Consider the following 21846-nt stretch of genomic DNA (forward strand, 5'->3'; position numbering starts at 1 on the left):
AAGGCCTACGGGCTAGGTGCGCGGCGGGCGGGGGGCGCGGGCGGAGGGCGCCTGGCGCGGGGGGCGCCGGCCGCCCGTTGGCCGCGGTCCCGAGCGGTGGACAGAGCAGAGCGCCTACGGCGAGGCTCGCCGCAGAGGGACGCCCTAGACGCCCAGGCGACCCGTTCGCCACCGGTTTTGGTGGTTGCAGATCTTGGGCCGCTGACTCCCAGGCCCGCAGCTGGGCCTTGCACGGATTGCGTGGATCTTAGCGATCCCTCCGGTAATTCTGGTCGCGGAGCTGGGTGATCCTGCGACGGAGTTCTTGGTGAGGCCTAAGGTGCTTAGTGGATTAAGGCGGTCTGATTCCTGCTCCGGGAACTTTGCAAACCAGGTGGTGCGGCAGTGCCTTGATTCCTGGCTTCCTCTATTAATTAACCTTAGGTGCTTTGTTTCAATCCAAAGTTAGGGGTTAACACTGGTGTAAGCCTCTTAATTTGAAGCACGAATTAATTGCTTTTATTCTGGTGATAAATGACTGATTCTAGAGCAAGACTGAAGGGCAGAGGTAGCCCTTGGAGAAAAGGGTTAGTTGACCAGTTTTGAGAACTTGCTGAGCAGGCGTTCTGTGTGACAGTGGCCTGTGCCTCAGTCCGCCTCGGGTTAGTCATAAGCACAAACACGTTTTGTGAGTCTCAGATTAAATACACGCTTTATTATTTTTAAAAAATATTGTTTAGTGTCAATGAACCTTTTTTTGTTTATTTATATGCGGTGCTTATAACCCAGTGCCTTACACATTAGGCAAGCGCTGTCCCGCTGAGCCAGCCCACAGCTTTATTTTAAACTCGTTTTTGTGCTGTGTAAGTAGCAGTTGGAAAATGATTCTTTCCTTTCTTTTAGAATTTTCAGTTTACGATCATTGTTCCCTGGTTATGTTGAATTTCTCTCAGGTTCTGTATGGTGGCGGAAAAATGCTGCCACATACCTGACTTTAAGTGGAATTGATAAAATGTACATGTAACACCTTAGAAAATGACACTGGAGTGTCGCTGGGTGTTGGGCACCATCCACACAGTGGCTTCAGGCACCCCTGCTGGCTGGCCCCTCCTGTGCCTTCCACAGTGATGTCTTCTGAGGCATCTGTATTCCACGATGTGTGCTTAGGTTCCTCCTTCATCCAAGCTCACTGAATTTTTTTCCACGTTGTGTAATATTTCACCAAGGCTTGTCCACCATGTGCCACTCTGACGATTATGGGTGCTGCTCAGCTCAGATTTTGTTGTTAAACCTGGTCAGTTCTTGGGCATGACTTACAGGCCTGTGTGCAAGGTTCACCTCTGTGGTTTTGAGGTTGTGCCTGCTTAGGCTCTCCTGATGAATTGTTAGACTCAAATATTTAACAAAAGGGGCTTCCGTCATTTGCGCTCTCAATTTGTTGGTAAGGCCAGTGTCTGTTTTATTGCTTTCAGCCTTGGCATTCATCTTGGATCTTGTTAGCTATCCAGAGGTAAGTGTTGTCTCAGAAGGTTGTATCTGGTCGGTCTAGCTTATCAGTATGGGTTGCTCTTGGGTATTCTACCTCATTGGAGAGAGAATCAAAACCTGGCACTGGGCTGTAAGTTGGAATTATTGGGAGGTGGGCATGTGAAGACTAGAGACACTGGTAGTAACTGAAGATCAGGTACTTTCTGTCCTGGGATCGAGCCGGGATGGCTGTGCCAGTTGGAGACAGGACTTTAGCTAACAGTGCATATCACTCTGGCTTTAGGAGATCCGTATTCCATCCATTTTTGCTCAATGAGAAATTTTCTGTTTTGAAGGGGAGTAGACGTTAAAAAAAAAAAAAATGGAAACTCTCTTTAAATTTACAAATTTGAAAGGTCCCAATTCAGATGACCAAGGAAACTCGCCGTGGCTCAGTTGAAGGAATTTTATGTATGCTGTAGTCAAGGGGGTCCCAGCTGGGGTGTCATTTCGCTATAGCTGGTGTGGGGTTGTGTCTTCCATCAACTGGGTGGGGAGTGATTTTAGCAGGATATGTAGATTGTTTCCCCTCAAACTTTGATCCTAATACAGGGGTGAATCTTTGTTATCCTCCACTACCTCTGCAGCTTACGTGCTTTTCACTGAAAGCGACACTTCCAGTCTGGGCACTTCAGTGGTTAGTCAGTGTGGGCAGGCTTGCTGGGAGAAGTGGCTTAGGTGTTTTATAGGTATACAGTTGTTTCTTAGGCTGTGAAGTGAAACCAGCTTTCCTTTTGTGTAGGAATTGAAAGCATGCCAAACTCTAGGGCTGGTTGTGAAGGCCACCTTCTTGGTTTGCCTCTGGGGTTCTGTGTCCCTGGGCACCCGGCTGCCATCTGTATAATCAGTGGCAGGCTCCTGGTGCTCACCCTGCCAGGCCTCAGGCATTGGATTATGCCAAAATATTTCCTCCAGCTTAATCTGGCTCTGGTGCCACAGCCAAGACTCGTGGGCTGTCCTGTCCTGTGCTTTTATTTGTAGGTCCACCTCCCTCTTTTTTTGGTAACTCTCATGTTTCATTGACAGTCTTTTAATATTTTTTAGAAGTAACTTATTGGATATGTTGAAAATTCTTCACTTTAAGAAGTCTAAGAGAAGAGGAGTCTGGTAACATTTAGGGTGAAAATCGTAATAAGTTAGTAACAAGTTTAAAGGGTGACTCGAAATGCTATTTACTTTACAGAATCAAGTGCTGGACTGGGGTTGTGGAATTCCAGTCCACTGTGCATTTCACATGTGCCCTACTCTCAGGGACAGTGGGGGGACATCAAATCTTGTTATCCCAAGGACAGTTCTGTGTCTGATCTGGCTCTTAGTCATTGCAAGGTTTCTGTGTAGCTCCTTGGAAACCCACGTGCTTTTGCCCTGGAGCTGAGCTGCTGACACCTGGCACTGGGCGGCAGCTCAGCCTTCTGTCCTACCAACACCCACTGGGCTAGATAGTGGCTGCTACCTGCCCAGGGTCCCTGTGGTGGGGAATGCTGCACCCCGCTCCCTCCCTCTTGCTCTCCCACTCTGGCTAGAGTCATTTAAACAGCTGATTTGACAGGCACGTGTGGAGTGAGAGATCACAGTCACTTGTGCGTTTAAACCGGCCAGCTCGTACGTACGTGGAGAGTGTTGGAGCTGCTGCGGGCTGCTTCATCTTGTAGGCATTAAGAGTAGCTTTGACCCTGGTTTGTTTAGTTGCAGTTAGGGGCAGAACCCTTCGTTATCAATTCCAGGGGGTTGCTTGCTGTTTTGTTGTAGATTGGTCAAAAGGAGTTCAGTGCTGGGAGCCCCTTTCTAGCTCCAGAGCTGGTGTGGAGTCTCTCTCGCTTCGTCCCTGGACTGGGGCGCGTCTTCCTGGGATCAGCCTTCTCCTGACAGTTTCAGAAGCATATTGCCAAATTCTTCCAGGTGATTATTTGTTTAGGTTATGAGTTTATTACTTTAGATTGTGTTTTTAAATAGCCTTTGTTGTTCTTGGAAAGGAGTTGAGTACTTCTGGGCTGGGTTTAAATGAGCGCTGTTAGGTGGAACTGAGGCTGCAGGGCCAGCGGCTGGTCCTCTGAGTGGCATCTGAGAACTGCCTGTCTGGTTATGTGTGCAGCTGTGCGTGGCTGGAGTCCTGGTCTTGCCTGGAGCTCTGTGTCCACCTTGCTGGGTGCTCAGGTGCTTCTTGAATGGGGGAAGGGGAAGATGTGTTTTGTAGTTCTGTCCTGGTGGCCAGAAGCGGGTGGATTCATATTTTCAAAGATAAGTCAGTTTGTAAATGGTCTCTTTCCTAGCTTGATGCCTAAGTGAAGTATTAGCCCAAGAACGGAAATCCATCTTTGAGTTTGGTCAGTTCTAACTCTTTAAGTTCAAGTGACTCTCTAGAGGGCTGGCCTCATGGTGCTTCAGGGTATAAGCTTTGGGCAGACGTCTCTGAAGGGCTGGCCCTTAGTTCTTATTGCTCATGGCCTTCTGCCATGGACTATTCTTGTGGCCTAGTAGTGCTGTGTGCCAGCACCCTTCCCCATCACCTAGCTGCACTGTGGAAAAGCATGGATTGCTGTCATTTTCATTGTTAGGGTGGCCAGAATGGAGCCAGTGTCAAGTCATAACCAATGACAAATGAATGGCCACCCTGTGCATTGTTTTTTATTATAGGAAATACAGAGGGGGATTTTTATTTCCTGCTTTGTTGATTAAAGTCCCCACAAAATATGGACAGACACAGAGGAAACAGGAATAATGCAGGGGTTAGAAGATGACTGCATGATGAGACTGGGGGCTGCAAAAGAGGAGCCTCCAGGTGCATGGGGTGGGAGGGTGCCGGGACAACAGGCTTTGAAGGATGGAGAAGGCTTGGGTAGCCCCCAGGGACACAGGGGAGGGTATCTGGTTGCACCCTTGCAGCGGCAGAGTGTTTTGGGGGCACTGAGTGGATTAATCTTGTTGAGGCAGACAAGTCCACAAAACTGGTGGATTGAAAGAGTAGGCGATTGGTTGGAAACAGTCTGGGGCCAGGTTGTTTATGGCATTCAGGCTGCCTGGGGATTGTTTGGTGTGTGCCTGGGAAGATGTTTTTAGCAGGTCAGAGTGGGAGGAGGCCATGGACAGGTGGACCATCTGGGAACTGAGTCTCTGAGGCTGAAAAAGCCACAGCGAATTAGGGGGGTGGATTGAGCCAGGAGACACTATGAAAGCAGAATCCAGGAGACTGGATTGTGACAGTTGTGCAGGAGGTTGAGTTAGGGCGCTGGGTCGGCAGTGTTGGCTGAACATGGGGACCATCATACCCTTGGCGGGAATGGTTACAGGCTTGCTCTTGGTTCGTTCATTCGTTCGTTCCTTCCTTCCTTCCCACTTCCCTTCCCTTCCATTCCATTTTATTTATTTTTGGTGCTGGAGGTGGAACCCAGGGCCTTCCTTGCATGTTAGCAAGCACTATACCACCTAGGTATACCCCCAGTACTAGTTAGAGTCTTTGTGTCATGTAGATTTCTACTCTTATGGCTTCTCTTGACCTATACAGAAAGATGATGTTTGAGTTTTTATTTCTGAGCTCCCACCTGGCCCTTTTTTTTTTTTTTTTAAAGAGCTTAACCTTTATTTTAATTTGTATTTGGTGCTGAGGATCGAACCCACTGCCTCACCATGCCAGGCAAGTGCTCTGCTACTGCTGCACAACCCCAGCCCTGGCCCTCTTTTTTAAATGATGCTGGGGATGGAATGCAAGGCCTAGAGCATGCTAGGCCTCTTTTTCATGTGCTTCTCACCTATGGTGGTTTCGGTCCACATGAAGCCCATCATAAATCAAAAATATCACGATGTCAGAAACACATTTAATACACCTAACCTCCTGATTGTCATAGTCTGCAGCACAGCACACTGGAGTAGTGATTTCTGGTCCTTGTGGTCCCGAATCATGAGGGAAAATGATTTGGCATTTTGCTAAGCCCCCAAAGAGATCAGAATTCAGAGTTCAAAGTGCAATTTCTGCTGAATGCATGCTGCTTTGTACCATCAGGAGGTTGAAAACAGTGGTTAACCTTGAACCATCACCAGTCAGACCATTAAGCTAGTGTGCTTGAGTATTCCCTGGGTACTGCAGACTTGACCAATCAAAATTAGACTTGGGTCTGTTCAGATGAGGAGCATGTGCTGTGACCTTGGGTCCCGCTGTGCTTCTCAGGCCTCAGGTAATGCTGGGCTAGCCATGTATGCAAAGACTTATAAGGAAAGTTCTGGTGGTTCCCTGTCTAGTGAGGGGCAGATGCCATCGGGAGGGTATATGAAGAGTGAGAAGACCTCCCTGGAGGGCATCTACAGTGTTCCCTTAAAGAAAGTGGAACCCAGTGAGTGGCCCGGTGGGTAAAAACCAGGGCAGAGGCAGGGAAGGGGAATGGCGGTGGCTGTGGTGTTTTACTAAGGGAAAGGCTAGTGGCAGTTGGAGTGCACAATTAGACTGGATAAGATCTGGGCCAGACCTTGGAATGGCTCCAGTGGCTGATTGATCAATTGATGAGTCCTCGCCTGGGCCTTCCTGTGTGTGAAGTGGAGCCGTGGAAGTTTCTGAGGAGGGAACAGATGTCTCACTGTTTGGTCTTTGCTAGGGTACCATAGCTACTGCCCACTGTAGGTATAAGATGCAGATTTATTTTGTACCTTTGAGAAGACCACTTTTATAGAGTTGTAATTTACATGCACTAAGATACACATTTTGTACCTTTATCTATCTATCTATTTTTATGTGGTGCTAAGGATCTAACCCAGTGCCTCACACATGCTAGGTGAGTGCTCTACCACTGAGCTACATCCAGCCTTAAGATGCACATTTTTGAGAATACAGTTAGATGGGTTTAAAGGAAGGCACACTGCTCTGACCCCTGCCACAACTGAGAGAAAGCATTTCTTTCTCTGCCTGAGGTTCCCCAAGAGTCCCCCAGGGCTTCCCTGACCTGCTTCCTTTTGCAGCACATCAGACCTGTCTTTCTGGAGTTTCCTGCCATCTAAGCACACAGCGAGGACCTGCTATTCCTTGCTGGATGCAGGATATTTGAGATTCGAGCAAGCGAGCCCTAGTAGGCTTCCATCTGTGTCCTGCCCACATTGACCTCTCCGTTCACCTATAATGGTTACGTGGATGGTTTCCAGTTTAGGGCTCTGATGAGTAAAGTGGATGTGAACCTTCATTTTTGTGGACAGGTGTCTTCATTTGTCTTGCACAGGTAGACATGGCATTCTCACTCAGGAGATGAGTGTGTGTGTGAAGTCATAGGAAAGGGCCTGCTGTTTATAGAGGGGTGGCGTTGGTGCTTCCCATTAGCAGGGCGCTGGGGCTCAGTGAGCTCCCTTCCCATCGGTGCTTGTCAGTCCTTCCCTGTCATTGTCCAGGTGGGTGGACTGTGCTGTCTGTGCCTTTACTGTGCATTTCCCCCAAGACTAAACATGATGGGCATTTTAAAATGCGGATTTTAGGCCTTTCGAATATCTTTTCTATGAAATACCTTTTAAAATCATGGCCAGTTTTATTTTGAGATCATTGTATATTGACGTGGTTGTAAGAAACACTGTAGAGATCTGGGTGCCCTTACCTGATTCCCCAGGGGTAACTTCTTGCAAAACTAGTGAAGTATTATAACCAGCATGCTGATCTTAGAATGACCCAGGTGTGGAGCCTTCCCTCCCTCTGGCCTCTTCTCTGGCCCTTTTATGCCATACCTGCCTCTTCTGCTTCCTTGGTCTATTTCACTTGGTTTCTTCAGGCTTAGGGCTTAGTATGGGTTTTTGCATGAGGGATTTAGCCAGGGATGCTCTATTCTGCCCTTTTTAAGTTTTATTAATTTTTATTTTGAGACAGGGCATTGCTAATTTGCTGAGGCTGGACTTGAACCTGCAGTCCTCCTGTCTCTGTCTCCCGAGTTGCTGTAATTATAGCATGTGCCACCACACCCTGCTAGGAGCTTAGATATTGATTTGAGAACAGGACCTTTTTCTGATGTAAGCAGTTACTGTCAGCATTACCACCTTCACTGTATCTCACATATATTTATAGGTTATATTTTCATTTTCATTTGATTCTATCTATCTTTCATTTTTTTCCTTTGATGCTTCCTCTTTGGCCCATTGTCTTAGTCCATTTTGGGCTGCTGTTACAAAATACCTCAGGGTAATTTGTACATGACAGAAATTTATTGTTCACATTTCTGGGGGCTGGGAAGTCCAATGCCGCAGTCTGGCTGGGCACAAAATCACGAGCCACCACACACCTTGTAGATTCAAACAGCAACTCTTTATTCCCGAACTCACACCAGCACTCTACACACGTTCTGGGGAAATCTACATTCTGGGCCAAATCCACGTTCTGGATCCCAAATACCCTCTGAATCCCGTGAGAACTCAAGGAGCAGCGAGCCTGAGGCAGCAGGATACGCCCTATTCCCAGCAGGGTACACCTTAAACCTGGAACCTTCCTAAACCCAAGGAGAGCCCTAAACCCTGATCCGCCCTGGTCCTTGAGCAAGGTCACCTTACATGCAATGTCACTGCAAATGACCTGGGTCAATATGGAGAGTCCTTCCTCTAAGCAACATTGGGTAGGCTGACAAAGAAATTGCCATGTGTCATTCCTACTTGGCAATGGCTCTCAGCAGTCCAAGATCGGGCACCAGCAGACTCTGTGCCTGGCCCATTTCCTGTTCATAGACGGTGCCTTCTCTGTGTCCTCACCTGGCAGAGGGAAGACAGGTTCCTTCTCCTCTCTGCAGGATGTGCACCCCATTCATGAGGCAGGGCTCATCACCTAATCATCTCCGGAGGGCCCCACCTCTTCCTACCATCATAACCACCGGGGCACAGACATTCAGACCATAACACTTAGGAATCATTTATTAGTATAATTTCCAAGGGATTATAGAGATTTTCCTGTTTTCTTGCTTTTATTTCTAATGTGATTTCACTTTTACAGTAAGATAACAAACTGATTTCTATTATTTTAAACTTGTTAGTGTTTGTTCCAGAATGTGCTCTGTTTTGGTGAACAATCCATTGGCATTTGGGAAAAAAATGAGTATTCTGTGGTTGTTGGGTGGAGAGCTCTTTATAGCCAATGGGATGCCATGTTGGTTGTGTTCATATTTATAACCTTGTAGATTTTATGTCTAGTATTTCTGTCAGTTGCTGGCAGAGGGTATTCTTGGTCTTACTTGTGGGTTGATCTTTCTTACCATTATGTAATGACCTCTACGTCTTTAGTAGTTTTCTTTCTACTTTATCTCATAGCCGTGTTCAGTGGTCCCTACTTATCTGTGCATTTGCTTTGCACAGTTTCAGTTACCCATGGTAAACTGTGCTCTGACAATATTAAATGAAAAATTTAGAAATAAATAATTCCTAAGTTTAAGATTGCCATTTTGAGTAACATGATGAAATCTTTCATATCCTGCCTGGAACATGAGTCATGCTTTGTTCAGTGTGTCCATGCTGTATACACTACCCTCCCCTTAGTCACTTAGTAGTTGTCTAGGTCATTAGATCATGGTTTTGCAGTGCTTATATTTGACCCTCATTGTACATGATAATGGCTTCGAAGAGCAAGAATAACAATGATGGCAGTTTTGTTATGGTAGTTATGATTTTTGTTTATTTATTTATTTATTTATTATTTTTTGTGCCAGAGATTGAACACAGAGGTGCTTACCCATTGAACCACATCCCCAACCCTTTTTTAATTTTTGAGACAGAGTTTTGCTAAATTGTTTAGGGCTTCACTAAGTTGCTGAGGCTGCCCTTGAACTTGTGATCCTCCTGCCTCAGTCTCCTGAGCCACTGGGATTATAGGCATGTGCCACCATACGCAGCATAATTGTTTTATTTTATTATTAGCTACTGTTGTTAACTTCTTATGGTGCTTAATTTATAAACTTGGTATCAGCCAGGTGCAGTGGTGCACACCTGTAATCCCAGTGGCTTGGGAGGCTGAGACAGGAGGATCGAAGTTCAAAGCCAGCCTTAGCAATGGTGAGGCACTAAGCAACTTGGTGAGACCCTGTCTCTAAATAAAATACAAAATAGGGGTGGGGATGTGGGTCAGTGGCCAAGTGCCCCTGAGTTCAATTCCCAGTGCCAAAACAAAACAAAACAAAAAAAACCTTTATTGTAGGTCTACCACGATATCATATCTCCCCTGGGGTTCTGGGACTATGTCCCTGAGGATGGGGGCGGGGGGGGGGCACTGTTTCTTTTTTTTTGGTGCTGGGGATCGAACCCAGGGCCTTCCTTGTGCATGCAAGGCAAGCACTCTACCAATTGAGCTATATCCCCAGCCCCTTTCTGCTTTTTTAAAAATAATTTTTGCATGGTATATCTACTCTTTTACTTTAACTCATGTCATAGAATTTGAAGTGAGTTTCTTGTGAATAGCTTATGGTTGTGAGCTCTTTTTAAAATCCAGCCTGCCAGTTTCTGTCTTTTAATTGTTGTGTTTGGATTTAATGTGATTGTTGTTATGTTAGGAGTTGAGAGATGTTTTATAATTTATTATTCGTTCCATTTCCTGTTCCTGTTTCTCTTTTTTTTTTTTATTTTTTTATTTTTAAAATATTTATTTTTTAGTTTTCGGCGGACACAACATCTCTGTTTGTATGTGGTGCTGAGGATCGAACCTGGGCCGCACGCATGCGAGGCGAACACGCTACCGCTTGAGCCACATCCCCAGCCCTCCTGTTTCTCTTTGATCTGGGTTATACATTTCTGTTTAGTTTCTTTGTGGTTGCTCTGGGTGTTATGGGGAGGTATGTGTCTTAAGACAGTTAATGGTGGTGGTGTTTCACTATTATCAGTGAAACATGGAAACTTTTTTTTTCCGTTTAGGTCCCTTTACCTTACCCACTTTTTTTTTTGTACCCAGGATTGAACCATCCATGGTTCTTAACCACTGAGTCACATCCCCACCCCTTTTTATTTGTGATTTTGAGACTGGGTCTTACTAAGTTGCTTAGGGCCTTCCTGAGTTGCAGAGGCTAGCTTTGTACTTGCAGTCCTCCTGCTTTAGCTTCCTGAGTTGCTGGGATTACAAGTGTGGTTTCTTTTTTACTCCCCCACTGCTGGGGATCAAACTCAAGGCCTCCTGCATGCCAGGCAAGTGCTGTACCCCTGAGCTACATCCCCAGCTCATTTATTTATTTCTCAGATGTTCTCACCAAGTTGCCAGGCTTGGCCTTGAACTTGGGATTCTCCTGCCTCGGCCTTCTGAGTAGCTGGAATTACAGGCGTGGCCATCATGCCTGGCTTATCTTTTAAGCTTATTGGAGACACATTCTTTTATTTTCCTTCATATGAGAATATGTCTATTTCCCAGCTTTTCCTTAAGAATAGCTTTGCTGGATGTGGAGTTTTTGGTTGACAATTCTTTTCCTCCAGCATTTGAAAAAATGTGTGCCAGTTGCCCGTGGCTGCCATGGCTTCAGATGAGACCCCCTGCCATTGGAGTCTTTGGAGGGGGTGTCCCTCTTTATGCAGTGTGCCCTCTCTGTGTGACTGCTTCAAAATATTTGTAGTTTAGAAGTGTGAGTACAATGTGTCTTGGCACGAGTCTCTCTGGGGTCTTCCTACTTGGAGTTTACTTTATCTTGAAATTGGTGGGTTTATACCATCAGCTGTGCGTGGGCAGGGCTCAGCCATCGTGCTGCCAGTGCTCTTCAGCTGTGTGCTTTCCCCTCTCCTGGGCTCAGGAAGCACACGGCTGGCCTTTGGTTGCTCCCCCGAGGTCCCTCAGCTCTGCCCCCACTCTTCCAGTTTTCTGTCTGCTGTTCAGGTGGGTGGATGCTGCTGACCTCAGGTTCAGTGATTGTGTCTTCTGTCATCACCGTCCTGCAGTTGAATCCTTCCAGTGAGTTTTTAAATGTCTGTTACTATATTTTTTATTTCTATATTTGATGCTTTTAAAAAATTTCTTTCTGTGTTGAAATTTTCTAATTTTGTTTCAGAATTTGTTATATCTTGTAGAATCATTATAGTTGCTTTAAAATTCTCGTCAGATAATTACTGCATTTGAATCATCTTGGGGTTTGTGTCAGTTGGTCACCTTTTCTTTCTAATATGGTTTTCAATTATTTCCTGGAGACTTTGGCTGTTGTGTTAGAAGATTTTGGGTTCTTAGGCTTCTTTTATTTTAGCAGCAGTGCCCTGTTGAGGTTTGCTTGTAGCCGTGGCCTCCTTTTGTGGGCTGTGGTCCAGCGTGGCACTGTCTCCAAGCCTTGTGCTATTTCAGTCTGCTCCCACTGGGCCCTTCTGGTGTGGCCGAGGGCAGGAGGAGCTTTGTGGGGCTCACTGTGGTTTTCGGTCCTGCCTCTAGTAATGGAGCACGTTTCCCAAGCATTGGTTATGGGGTGGTTTCCTTTGTGGGAGCATGGGGGGAGGCCCCTCATGACTGACAGGGAAAGAGAATATCTTCTTGACCACGTGCTTATGGTGGGATACCACTTGCCGGGTTCCCCTGGCACAGGGTGACTCTGGCTTTGGGGAGGGGTGTTTTAGGCCTGATGGGGAGGAAGAGCAGGTCTGGCTGGTTTTCTATCATGCCATCTCTTGCTAGGGTCCCCTGGCTGCTTATTTTTATAGAGGCCTTCTATTAATCCCCTGCCCCTTTGAGTCTGGGCCGGGATGAGCTGCCCGCTGCCAGGTTTGCCCTACCGGGAGTCAGCAGACACCAGGACTGGCCCCTGCTGGCTGGGGGTGAGGTGTCCCTCTCTAGGTCTGTGCCCCAACCAGCATCCCCCTCTTGCCTTTGAACTATTCTGGGGTTTGTAGCTGTTCTCTGTGCAGAGGAGGAGGCAGAGATCAGCCTGCTCTTCTGGTCTGATCAGAAACCCCTTCTAGCTGCTTGAAAAAGCATCTGTCTTTGGGTCCATCAGCATCTCTGCTGTCTTTGATGTGTGGGTTTCTTTTTTTAGTCCTGCTGGCATTTTGTAGTGCTTCTTGAAGATGTGGTTTTGTGAATTTTACAAGTACCAGGACATTCTCATCCAGTATCTGTTAAAGTGCTGCTTCTGCTCGTGACTTTCTTTTCCTGGCCTCCAGGTGCAGTTCCGAAGCACCGACAGGTCTGTCGTCCACCTCCTGGTCGTCTTTCTACTTCTTTGTCTCGTTGTTTTCCACTTACCTTTATCTCAGTCTGAACTGTTCAACAGTCCATTGCATAAAACCAAACCCTGCTCTAGAATTTCTAGTTTGTCCTTTCTCTAACTTGTCAGGGTCTTTTTCCTTCTTTTTGAAAATAGCCTTTCCACTTTTCTGCTAAAATTCCTTCCTGTCTTTTCCCCTCCACTGTCTTAAACACAGTACTTTAGAGTTGTGGCTGATGGCTCACACTGTAGTTCCTGAGGTCCTGTTTCTTCCTTGTGAATTCTGTGGTGTTGTTGTTTTTTAAATTTTTTTTAAAGTTGTGGAATTTTAATTTGTTGCTCTTGTTTTTATTTCAATCTGCTCCCACTGGGCCCTTCTCTGCTGAGAACTTCTGTTTCCCACTGACTTTAAGAGTTTTGCTTGTCCCTTCTAGAACTGGCCATGGTCTTAGATAGCCCCACCATCTGGGACCTCTTGAAGCTGGGGCCTGTCAGTTGCCTTTTTCCTTGAGGACTGGTCATGTTTTCTCAGTTCTTTGTATGCTGGGTGTTTATGGGCTGTGGCATGGGGTGAGGTTCTTTGCTGGGTACTGTTCATCTCCTGTGGTGAATGTGGATCTTCTTCCTTTGCAGCTGGGTAGCAGTAACCTACTAGGGTCAGACTCCGAATCTGCCTGGCCACATGGGCAGACATTCAAGGATCATTCCCCCTCAAGGCCTTTGTGGTGCCTTTGGGTCCATCCTAGGCATACAGCTCAGGAGCCGGCCCATAATGGCCCAGCTCCTATACGTGGTTGGGACCCACCACACTCTGTGGCTCCCGGTAACCCCTGCACCTTACCCTCTGGCTAGAAAGGCAGTTTTGGCTGCTGTGAGTAGGGTGACAGACACAGGGTGGGAGAGAAAAGGGAAACACCCCACTCTCCAGCTTTAGGGGTTCCTCTCCTGGGGAGGCCCAGAGGGCAGGTTTCTCTTGGGATTCACTGGTCCCATCGCAGTCCTGTGGCTGGGCACCCTCAGGTCCACAGTGGCTGCGCACCCTCAGGTCCACAGTGGCTGCCCTCCCCACTGTGCCTGCTGTTGCCCACTTTGCAGAGCCCTCAGAGGCTTTGGTTATAGGCCATGGGGAGAGGCTGCACTACTCAAGTCTGTCCACTGTGGGGCACCGCCTCTGTTGCCCCTTGTTGCTGCTGCCTTTGCTCACCCTGTCTTGTCATTTTGCCCACCTGCTTATTTTTCTTTGGGCACCAAACATTGTATTTGGAAGTGTGGGAATAATCTGAGGCCCAAGGTGGCATTCTCCTGCAGGGGGCATTGAGACCTGCTTGCAGCTGTTGCGCCCTCCCACCTCAGGAGGCTCCAGAGCTGGCCCGGGTCCTTGGCTCCGTTCCCAGCCCAAAGTGTGTGGGTGGTTCCACCAGGCAGGCCCATGGGTCCCAACTTTGTCCCTAGAAGCGAGCTAGGTGCTGGAAGTATGGCTGCACTTTCCTGCCACCTCTTCTAGGAAAGAAGAGGGAAACCAGGAGAGAGCGCGAGTGTCTCAGGTGAAATGGCCTCCGCCTTGGCTCTCAGGACTCTGGTTCCCCTGGATGTGGCTGGGCTGACACAGCCTTGAGCAGGGGTTATGGTCACGCTGCTCTCTGCTTGCTGGCCAGAATCCTGGAAGTGGACCTCCCACGTGGTCTAAGGGACTCCTGTGCTCGGGTGCCACGGCTAGCTCTTACTTCCCTGTGTTCCGACGGGTTACTTGGCTGTGTCTCAGTCTCAGGGGTAACTGTGATACATGTAGGATGGCCCTGTCCTCCTGGAGGAGCTGTCCCTGCACTGTGGCCATGAAGCCTGATGAGGGTGGCAGGTGGTTGTGCATGGTGAGCCCTCTGCTCAGGTTGGTCCCCTGTGTCGGGAGGATCTGGTGTCTGGGGATGCTGAGCTGGCCCCAAGGGGAAGCCAGGCCTTGCTGGGGAAGGTGGAAGGCTGTGCGAGTTCCTGCCCATCTTTCTGTTCCCCGGCACCTGGCTTTTGGTTTCCCTCACAGGCTTCTCTGTCCCCAGAGTTTTGTGTTTTGTGTTAGTGTTGTTTATCTCAGGGGTTGCCCTTACTGTGGGAAGCACATTCAGATGCTTTCTCTAAAGCCTTTGTAGGGCAGTTCCGCCGTCCGGCTTCTACTGATAGTGTTTCTTTTGGGGGCTTTGGGTTTCCCTGCTTGTTCTTTCTTCCTTGCGTTATTGTGGGTGACGTGTGGATATCTGAGAGATTCTGCTTTGCAGTTGTGGGCTTATTGGAAAGCTGGGATAGGCTGGTCTTGCTGGCTTTAGCAGCTGGCCCACCAGGTTGTTGGCTGCAGCTCACCGTCTACCCTGTGGCCCTGCTGGGTGGTCGTGGAGTGCCAGTGTGAAACCCAGACTGTTGGTGTAGCTCTTGGAGTCGCTGTATGGCTGCATTGGATTTCACATGCGGCCACTTGGGGTGTCCAGGACCTCATATACAGATCCAAATGCCCACTCTCTGAATGTGAAGAGTGCCCCAGGGCTCATGTGAGAGACAACGTAAGAACATTATGAGGTGAGATGATTGGGTTATGAGAGCCTTAACCCAGTCAGTGCATTAATACCCTGGCAGGGAATAGCTAGGTGGAAACTGTAGGCAGGCGGGGGGTGTTGCTGCAGAAGGCGGGACCACAGCTGCCTCCTGGTGTCCAGCCCATCCTTCACTTTGCAGGGGGAAGACAAGCAGGTGTTAAGTAACTCTTTTTCCTCCAGCTTCCCCAGCCCCTGACCCAACCTGACCTAGTCCATTCCCTTGCTGTGTGCCTTAAGTTCCTCAGCCTGCCTGTTCCCTGACATCCCACAGAGAGGGCAGGCGTGTAGCAGGTGCTCAGTTAAGAGTCTATGAACAGGGCTGGGGCTTGGCTCGGTGGGACAGCGCTTGCCTAGCACTTGTGAGGTCCTGGGCTTGATTCTCAGCACCACATAGAAATAAACATAATAAAAGCATTCTATCCACGTACAACTAAAAAAAAAAAAAAAAGTCTATGAACAAGTTAGTGAAACACTGAGTTTGAGTTCCCTAAACTTGCCAGGCAAGGGTCATTGGAACATTTTTCCTTTTGCCTGGAAGTTTGGCCACCTGCACAGCTCACCCCCGCCCCCTCAGTGCTGGGCTGTCTGCTGACCCCTCCCTGTGTGCTCCCTCTGCACCTGGAAGTTGCCTGCTGACTTTGGCATCTTCTTCAGCATCAGCCCACTGCAGTGTCTCTTGCCCCCTCCTGGCTTCCCAGCATTTTTGTACCTTCCTGGCTCACAGAGGTGCTTGCTAATTGTTGAGTGAATAAATAGTTCTGACAATCTGCATTACTGGATTGCAGAAGAAATGAAAAACAAATGAAAAATAGAAAGAGATTGAAGGCATCTATGAAGCTGTTTGAAATAGCTGCTTCCTAGTAAACATCAAGGACATCAGGTCTGTGCACATCAGTTCTTGAGGGACCAACAGCTCAGCATGAGGGCAGTCACTGCCCCACTGGACCAGGGAGTGTGGCTCCTTACTGAGTGGGGCTGTAGTGGCCCTGTGGCACACACTGAGGAGTCCATGGGTCTGGAGCCATTATTCCGGCGTGAGCACCACTGTCCCCTGGCTCTCCCCTTGTGATCCTGAAGCATCCGGGGGTGTCTTACAGTATTCATATACATACGGGATTCGAAGAGCCGCTGGTGTGAACCCCTCCTTGCTGACTGTGGCCCAGCGAAGCATCGCTGTGGGGCCGATGGTCCAGGAGAGCCGCTGCTCAGACCTGCCTTGCCAGCCCCTGCCTTTCCGGTGGGCATCTTCACCAGGTTGGGGCTTTAGTTCAGTCTTTGCTTGCCCACCCATGCTTGCACAGGATCAGGACCCTGTAGGGTCCCCATGAGTTGTGGCGGCTCCTGCCCTTCTAGAGAGAAGCCCATAGTTCAGGTCAGAGGGAGGATGGTGTTGGTCAGCTGATGGGGCTCAAGGGGCCCTAGGCCCCATGTGGAAACATCACATAGGCACTCAAGGTGGTGGCCACAGCCAGAAGGTACATCTGAGGTCACCCCACAGCTGTGGTCTTTGAAGCTTTGAGGCTAAATGCGCTCTTCTCGGACATGAGGTAGGACATAGCCTTGCAGTCTTGGGCGACTGAGGCAGCAGTGAGGTAGAAGGAGAGCAGAGGGCAGGTGAGGTGACCTATAGCCTTCCCTGGCAGCATAAACTTCTGAAACTGTTGTCGAACCTGGGGCTCCTGCCTGGTGCCCTTCCCAGTTTCTGCTCTGCAGGCTGCCTGTCCCTGGGCACCACACTTTCCTCCCAGGACATATTGCTCCCATGTGTGGGTGCCCCTTGCCTTCTTTTGTCCCTGCTCCCATCTCTGGGGCAGGGCTTTCCTGGACTGCTTAGTGAAGCACAGCAAGCCAAAGGCCCTCCTATGGTGCTGCATGCTGGAGCCTGGTCCTTCTATCATTGATGTGGTCTGTTTTGTTCAGAGCTACAGGTGACTTCAAACTAGGTGGCTTTCCAGGGTAGTCGGCGAGTGTGAGGTTGGCCCTGGTGACACTCTCTGAGCTTAGCAGAACCACTGTAGCCTTCCAGAGTTGGAGCTGACTTGCCCTGTCCACCCTCAGAGCTGCTGTGGTCACTAAGCATCTCAGTGCTTTAAAACTAGAGTGCCATGTGAATGCTGGCTGGCCACACTCAGAAAGAAGAAACTGAGAGCCAGGAGTTGAGACTGGGGCTGCGATGAGGATCCACAGACCCATGTTAAGTGGCCTGGGTCTCAGAAAACAGCACCCATGAGAAACAAAAGGAGACAGGAACAGAGGGAGAGAGGGGCCTTTGAAAAAGGATCTGCTCTGCTCTGCTCAGGCAGGGCCTGACTCAGGAAGCATGAGCCTCCCTGGTACGTTCGTGATTTCAACACTGGCCTTCCTTGGGAATGGTGGCTCTTTCTAAACACTTGTGGAGGTGTGGACAATTCAGAAGTGCTGCAGCCTGCACTGTCTCAGACTGAGTGGGTTAGGTTTGTGGGACTCGGTGCTCTTAGATTGACTGTAGAGACCTCCCTCTGTGGGACAGCTGCTGACCTCTTGCAGATGAGTCTAGGAGCAAGCTGGGCGGTATATAGGGCAGAACTGTGGTGGCGGTGGTGCACTTACCTGGCACATGTGCGTTTGGCTCCCTGCTTCAGAGTTGGTTTTGGCCTCTGGTGACCTTGGGCATGTTGTTCCTCTCTGTGCCTGGGTTTTCTTAGCTGGATGCAGGGACAGGGCCATATTGGGTGGAGTCACAGTGGTGATTCTGTAGCGTGGTCTGCTAATCTACACAGCTGAGAAGAGCCTGGCTGCCGCTGCTGGCAGGCGTGCCCTGTGTGCACCTCACTCACGGTGCTCTTTCTTTGCTCTAGATAACATCCCCGAGGACCTCAGAGACCCCTTCTACATTGACCAGTATGAGCAGGAGCACATTAAGCCACCTGTTATCAAGCTGCTCCTGTCCAGTGAGCTGTACTGCCGTGTCTGCAGCCTCATCCTGAAGGGGGACCAGGCAGCCACCTTGCAAGGACACCAATCTGTCATCCAGGCTCTGTCCCGAAAGGGCATCTATGTGATGGAGAGTGACGACACCCCTGTGACAGACGCAGACCTGGGCCACGCGCCCATAAAGATGGTGAGTGTCTGTAGCGGGCACACCCTGTCCTCTGCAGTTGGCCGCATGGGCAAGGCATAGTGCCCTGCGAACAGGCATACAAGAGGTGAGGCTGGCACATGGGCAGTGGTGGCTCTTAGTGGCTCGTGTCTTTTCACATGTGTAGACCCTCTGGCAGCGGGAGGGAGCGGGCTTGTGAACAGAGGCACTGAGGCCACTGTAGTGGCCCACATGTCCTTGTGGAGGCCTTCCTATTAGGTGGCTACGTGTCTGTCCTGTGGGTCTTCTAGTGCCAGTGCCAGTGGGCATGCCCCTCTCCCCTGAGCAGGCCTTGTCCACGGCCCCCCTGCTGCCTGTCCTGTTCCAGCGCCTGTTGGTACCCTACATTTCTCCTTTCGGGCACGTCATGGCATTCTGTATTCTGTGGTCTTTCTCACTGGAAGGGTGCCTGTTGTAGGTGAAGAGAAGGTTCTTGGTGCCCCGTGAGAAGGCGTGCTGTGTGCATGGGCTTGGGGTGGCAGCTGGAGGCATGTGTTGGCATGGGCATGGGCAGCCTCTTCTCACAGCTTTCCCACATGGGGCTGCACTAGGCAGTACTCCACCTGCCAGGAAAGCTCATGGGCTGCTGGGGCTAAGGAGATGAGGGGCTGGAACCCACCCAGCCCAGGTGCTGGCCTTGCTTGAGAAGGGATGCTGTGCTTCCTGACCACCCTGAGGCTGGTGGGCCAGAGCCCAGGTGTGATGCAGTGAGGGGCATGTGCACTGGAGTGAGTGTCTCTTCCCACTGGGAGGATGGAAAAGAGCTATCTGGGTGGGCTCCCATGTGGGACCTGCTGGGAGAGGAGTACTGACTGTGGCCTCTGCCCCAGAGCGCCCACATGGCCATGGTGGACGCCCTGATGATGGCCTACACCGTGGAGATGATCAGCATCGAGAAGGTGGTGGCCAGCGTCAAGCGCTTCTCTACATTCAGCGCCTCGAAAGAACTTCCCTACGACCTCGAGGATGCCATGGTGTTCTGGATCAACAAGGTGAGCGCCTGCTGAGCCCTCCTTCCCTGAGAGCACATACTGACTCTCAGACAGGGACCTGGCTGCTGGGTCTTATCATTTGGGACTACTGGATGCTGTGACCAGCAAGGTGTCTGCAATAGTTTAAAAACAGAACAGGCCTTTCTCCTGGGCATCCAGAGTGAGCAAGATGAGTGGTCTTTGAAAATGCAGTACATGGGTATGGTTGAAACAAATGAATGGATCCTCATTTTATCTTTGGCACCTGTGTGCAGGTCAGTTTTAGAAAACATTGATTCTTAGGAGGCACATGGTGTCTTCTTGTTAAATATTGTTTTTCCCTTTTACATTTAAACACTTTTTATTTTTGGTACCAGGGATTGAACCCAGGGGCACTTAACCACTGAGCTACATCCTCAGCCCTTTTTTGTTTTTTATTTTGAGACAGGGTCTCCCTAAGTTGCTGAGGCTGGCTTTGAACTTGTGATCCTTCTGCCTTAGCCTCCCAGGCCACTGGGATTACAGATGTGTGCCACTGTGCCCAGCTTCCTCACATTTAGAAATTTACAGTGCAGTTTTTATACAATACACATGAAGAACTTTCATCTTTAGTATGTGTACTTATTCATGAGTTTACCTTCCCAAAGTCTGTGGTTTGTAAGCATCCTTATTTGTAAACGGTGTTTGAGTGGGCATCAGGAGCCAAAGGAGACAAGATTGTGCAGCCCCATGTGAAGTTACCTCAGCGTGCTTGAAGATGTGACCCTGTGAGACCTTTTAAATTCTTTGCTTATAAGTGTGTGCGTGTGCAAAAGCTGGACTAATGGCTCCCTTTGCCGGCTCCCCTTAAACTGCTATGACAAGCAGATTGGTGTCAGGAATTGGGAAAGGCTTGTGCTGGGACTTCTGCTCAGATAGTCACCTTGTTCTTGAATTGATTTGTGTTCCAGATGAGAGTTTGGGGGATCAGGTGGGTTGTCCGGCTCCCTTACACCTGTGATCTTGTGGCAGGGGAAGGTGAGTGCTGCTGTCTTTGCTGGGTCTCACTTTGGAGCCTCTGGGCCTAGTTTGGACCTGGATGCTGGTTAGCGCCATCTCTGCCTGTAAGGGCACCTCTGGAGGTGGGCACCATGTCTCATGTGAGGCTGGTGCCAGGGGGAGGTGCTGTAGGAACTTGGTTAAAAATGGGATTAGAAACTGAGCTTCAGGACATTTCTGAAACTCTAGTAGGATCTTCCTGTGGGCAAATATTCAGTTTTTGACTTATTATAAAACAAATGATATGGTTTTTACAGAAAATTCAGAAACTATGAATGGGTAAAAGGACAAACGTAACTGACCCATGATCTTACCATATGAAAATGGTTGACATTCTGATGGTCCTTACAATTTTTGTTTATGTGGGTTACATGTAGATTTAGAGACACAGTTGGACCTTATCTAAGCACATCCCAGGTAAGTCAAGGTTGGGTCGGTGAGGGCAGCGGGCGTCTCCCTGCCACCCGGCTGACCCCTGCTGATGGAGGCTGTCCTCTTCTCTGCACTGCCTCTTGGACAGTCTCCAGCATTTCCTCAGACCATGTTTCAGCAAGGGAATGGTTGTGGTGCAGGTGTTCATTTTTAATGACTTCTGCTTCTCTTGCCAGAACCGACCTTTGAAGGCTGTGTGTTTTTATCATGCCATTAGTCTTTCTGGGTGCCCTGTCTCCCAATTCTTCCATAAATTGGATGTCATTAATAAATACTTGCCCCTTTGAAAGGTGACTCTCCCCATAGGATAAAGCCTGTGTTCCTTTGGGGAGGAGCACATTTCTCCCTCCCTGTTTGATCAGGTTTCTCCAGTGTTTGCCATGTGTTTATACACAGTTTTCTGAGGTTCCTGCCCCTGTTGCCCGTGGACATGGCAGATGTTTACAAGTTCATATCCATGTGTTCCAGAGGCCACATGGTCCTTATGGGTTTTTCTGGCTTCTATATCCCTTTTTTTTTTTGTTTTTTTGGTTCTGTGGGTTGAACCAGGGGTGCTTAACTACTGAGCCACATCCCCAGCCCTTTTTATTTTTACTTTGCAACAGGGTCTCACCAAGTTGCTGAGGCTGGTCTTGAACTTGCCATCCTCCTACCTCAGCCTCTTGAGTCACTGGGATTACAGGCATGTGCCACCACACCCAGCTTGGTTTTTTTGTTCTTAATACAGGATCTTGCCATATGGCTCAGGCTAGGTTTAAGCAGTCCTCCTGCCTCAGCTTCCTGGGTCGCTGAGGCCACTGGTGTATGCCCCATGCCTGGCTATGATGATGTATTTTTTAAGAAAAATTTGCAGATGTCACACCATATGCATTTCTTATTTTCTTTGAGCTAGATCTTGGTATACTGCTCAGGCTGGCCTTGAACTCGTGGGTTCAAGCAATCCTTCTGCCTCAGCCTCCTGAGCAGCTGGGATCACAGGTACATACCATTGCATCTGGCTTCCTCCTGGCTTATCCCCAGTGGACACAGCTACTGACCTGGATTGTGCTACGATGCTCGCAGCTCCTGTGGCCTCTGTCCCCAGCCCCTTCTCCTGGATCAGACTTGAG

General features: G+C 49.0%; 1 protein-coding gene across 1 annotated transcript in view; it reads left to right on the top strand.

The window, feature by feature from the left end:
- The window catches only part of Camsap1 (calmodulin regulated spectrin associated protein 1), a gene marked incomplete at its 5' end in the record, with an annotated part of 59129 nt that continues 37283 nt past the window's right edge, over positions 1-21846 (top strand). Inside the window, 3 exons of the mRNA XM_048813420.1 lie at positions 1-16; positions 18016-18278; positions 19127-19288. Of these exons, the coding sequence (XP_048669377.1) occupies positions 1-16; positions 18016-18278; positions 19127-19288 (441 nt within the window). The remainder of the gene's footprint in view (positions 17-18015; positions 18279-19126; positions 19289-21846) is intronic.

This window comes from Marmota marmota, unplaced genomic scaffold, assembly GCF_001458135.2.
Source record: "Marmota marmota marmota unplaced genomic scaffold, marMar, whole genome shotgun sequence".
Taxonomy (NCBI): domain Eukaryota; kingdom Metazoa; phylum Chordata; class Mammalia; order Rodentia; family Sciuridae; genus Marmota; species Marmota marmota.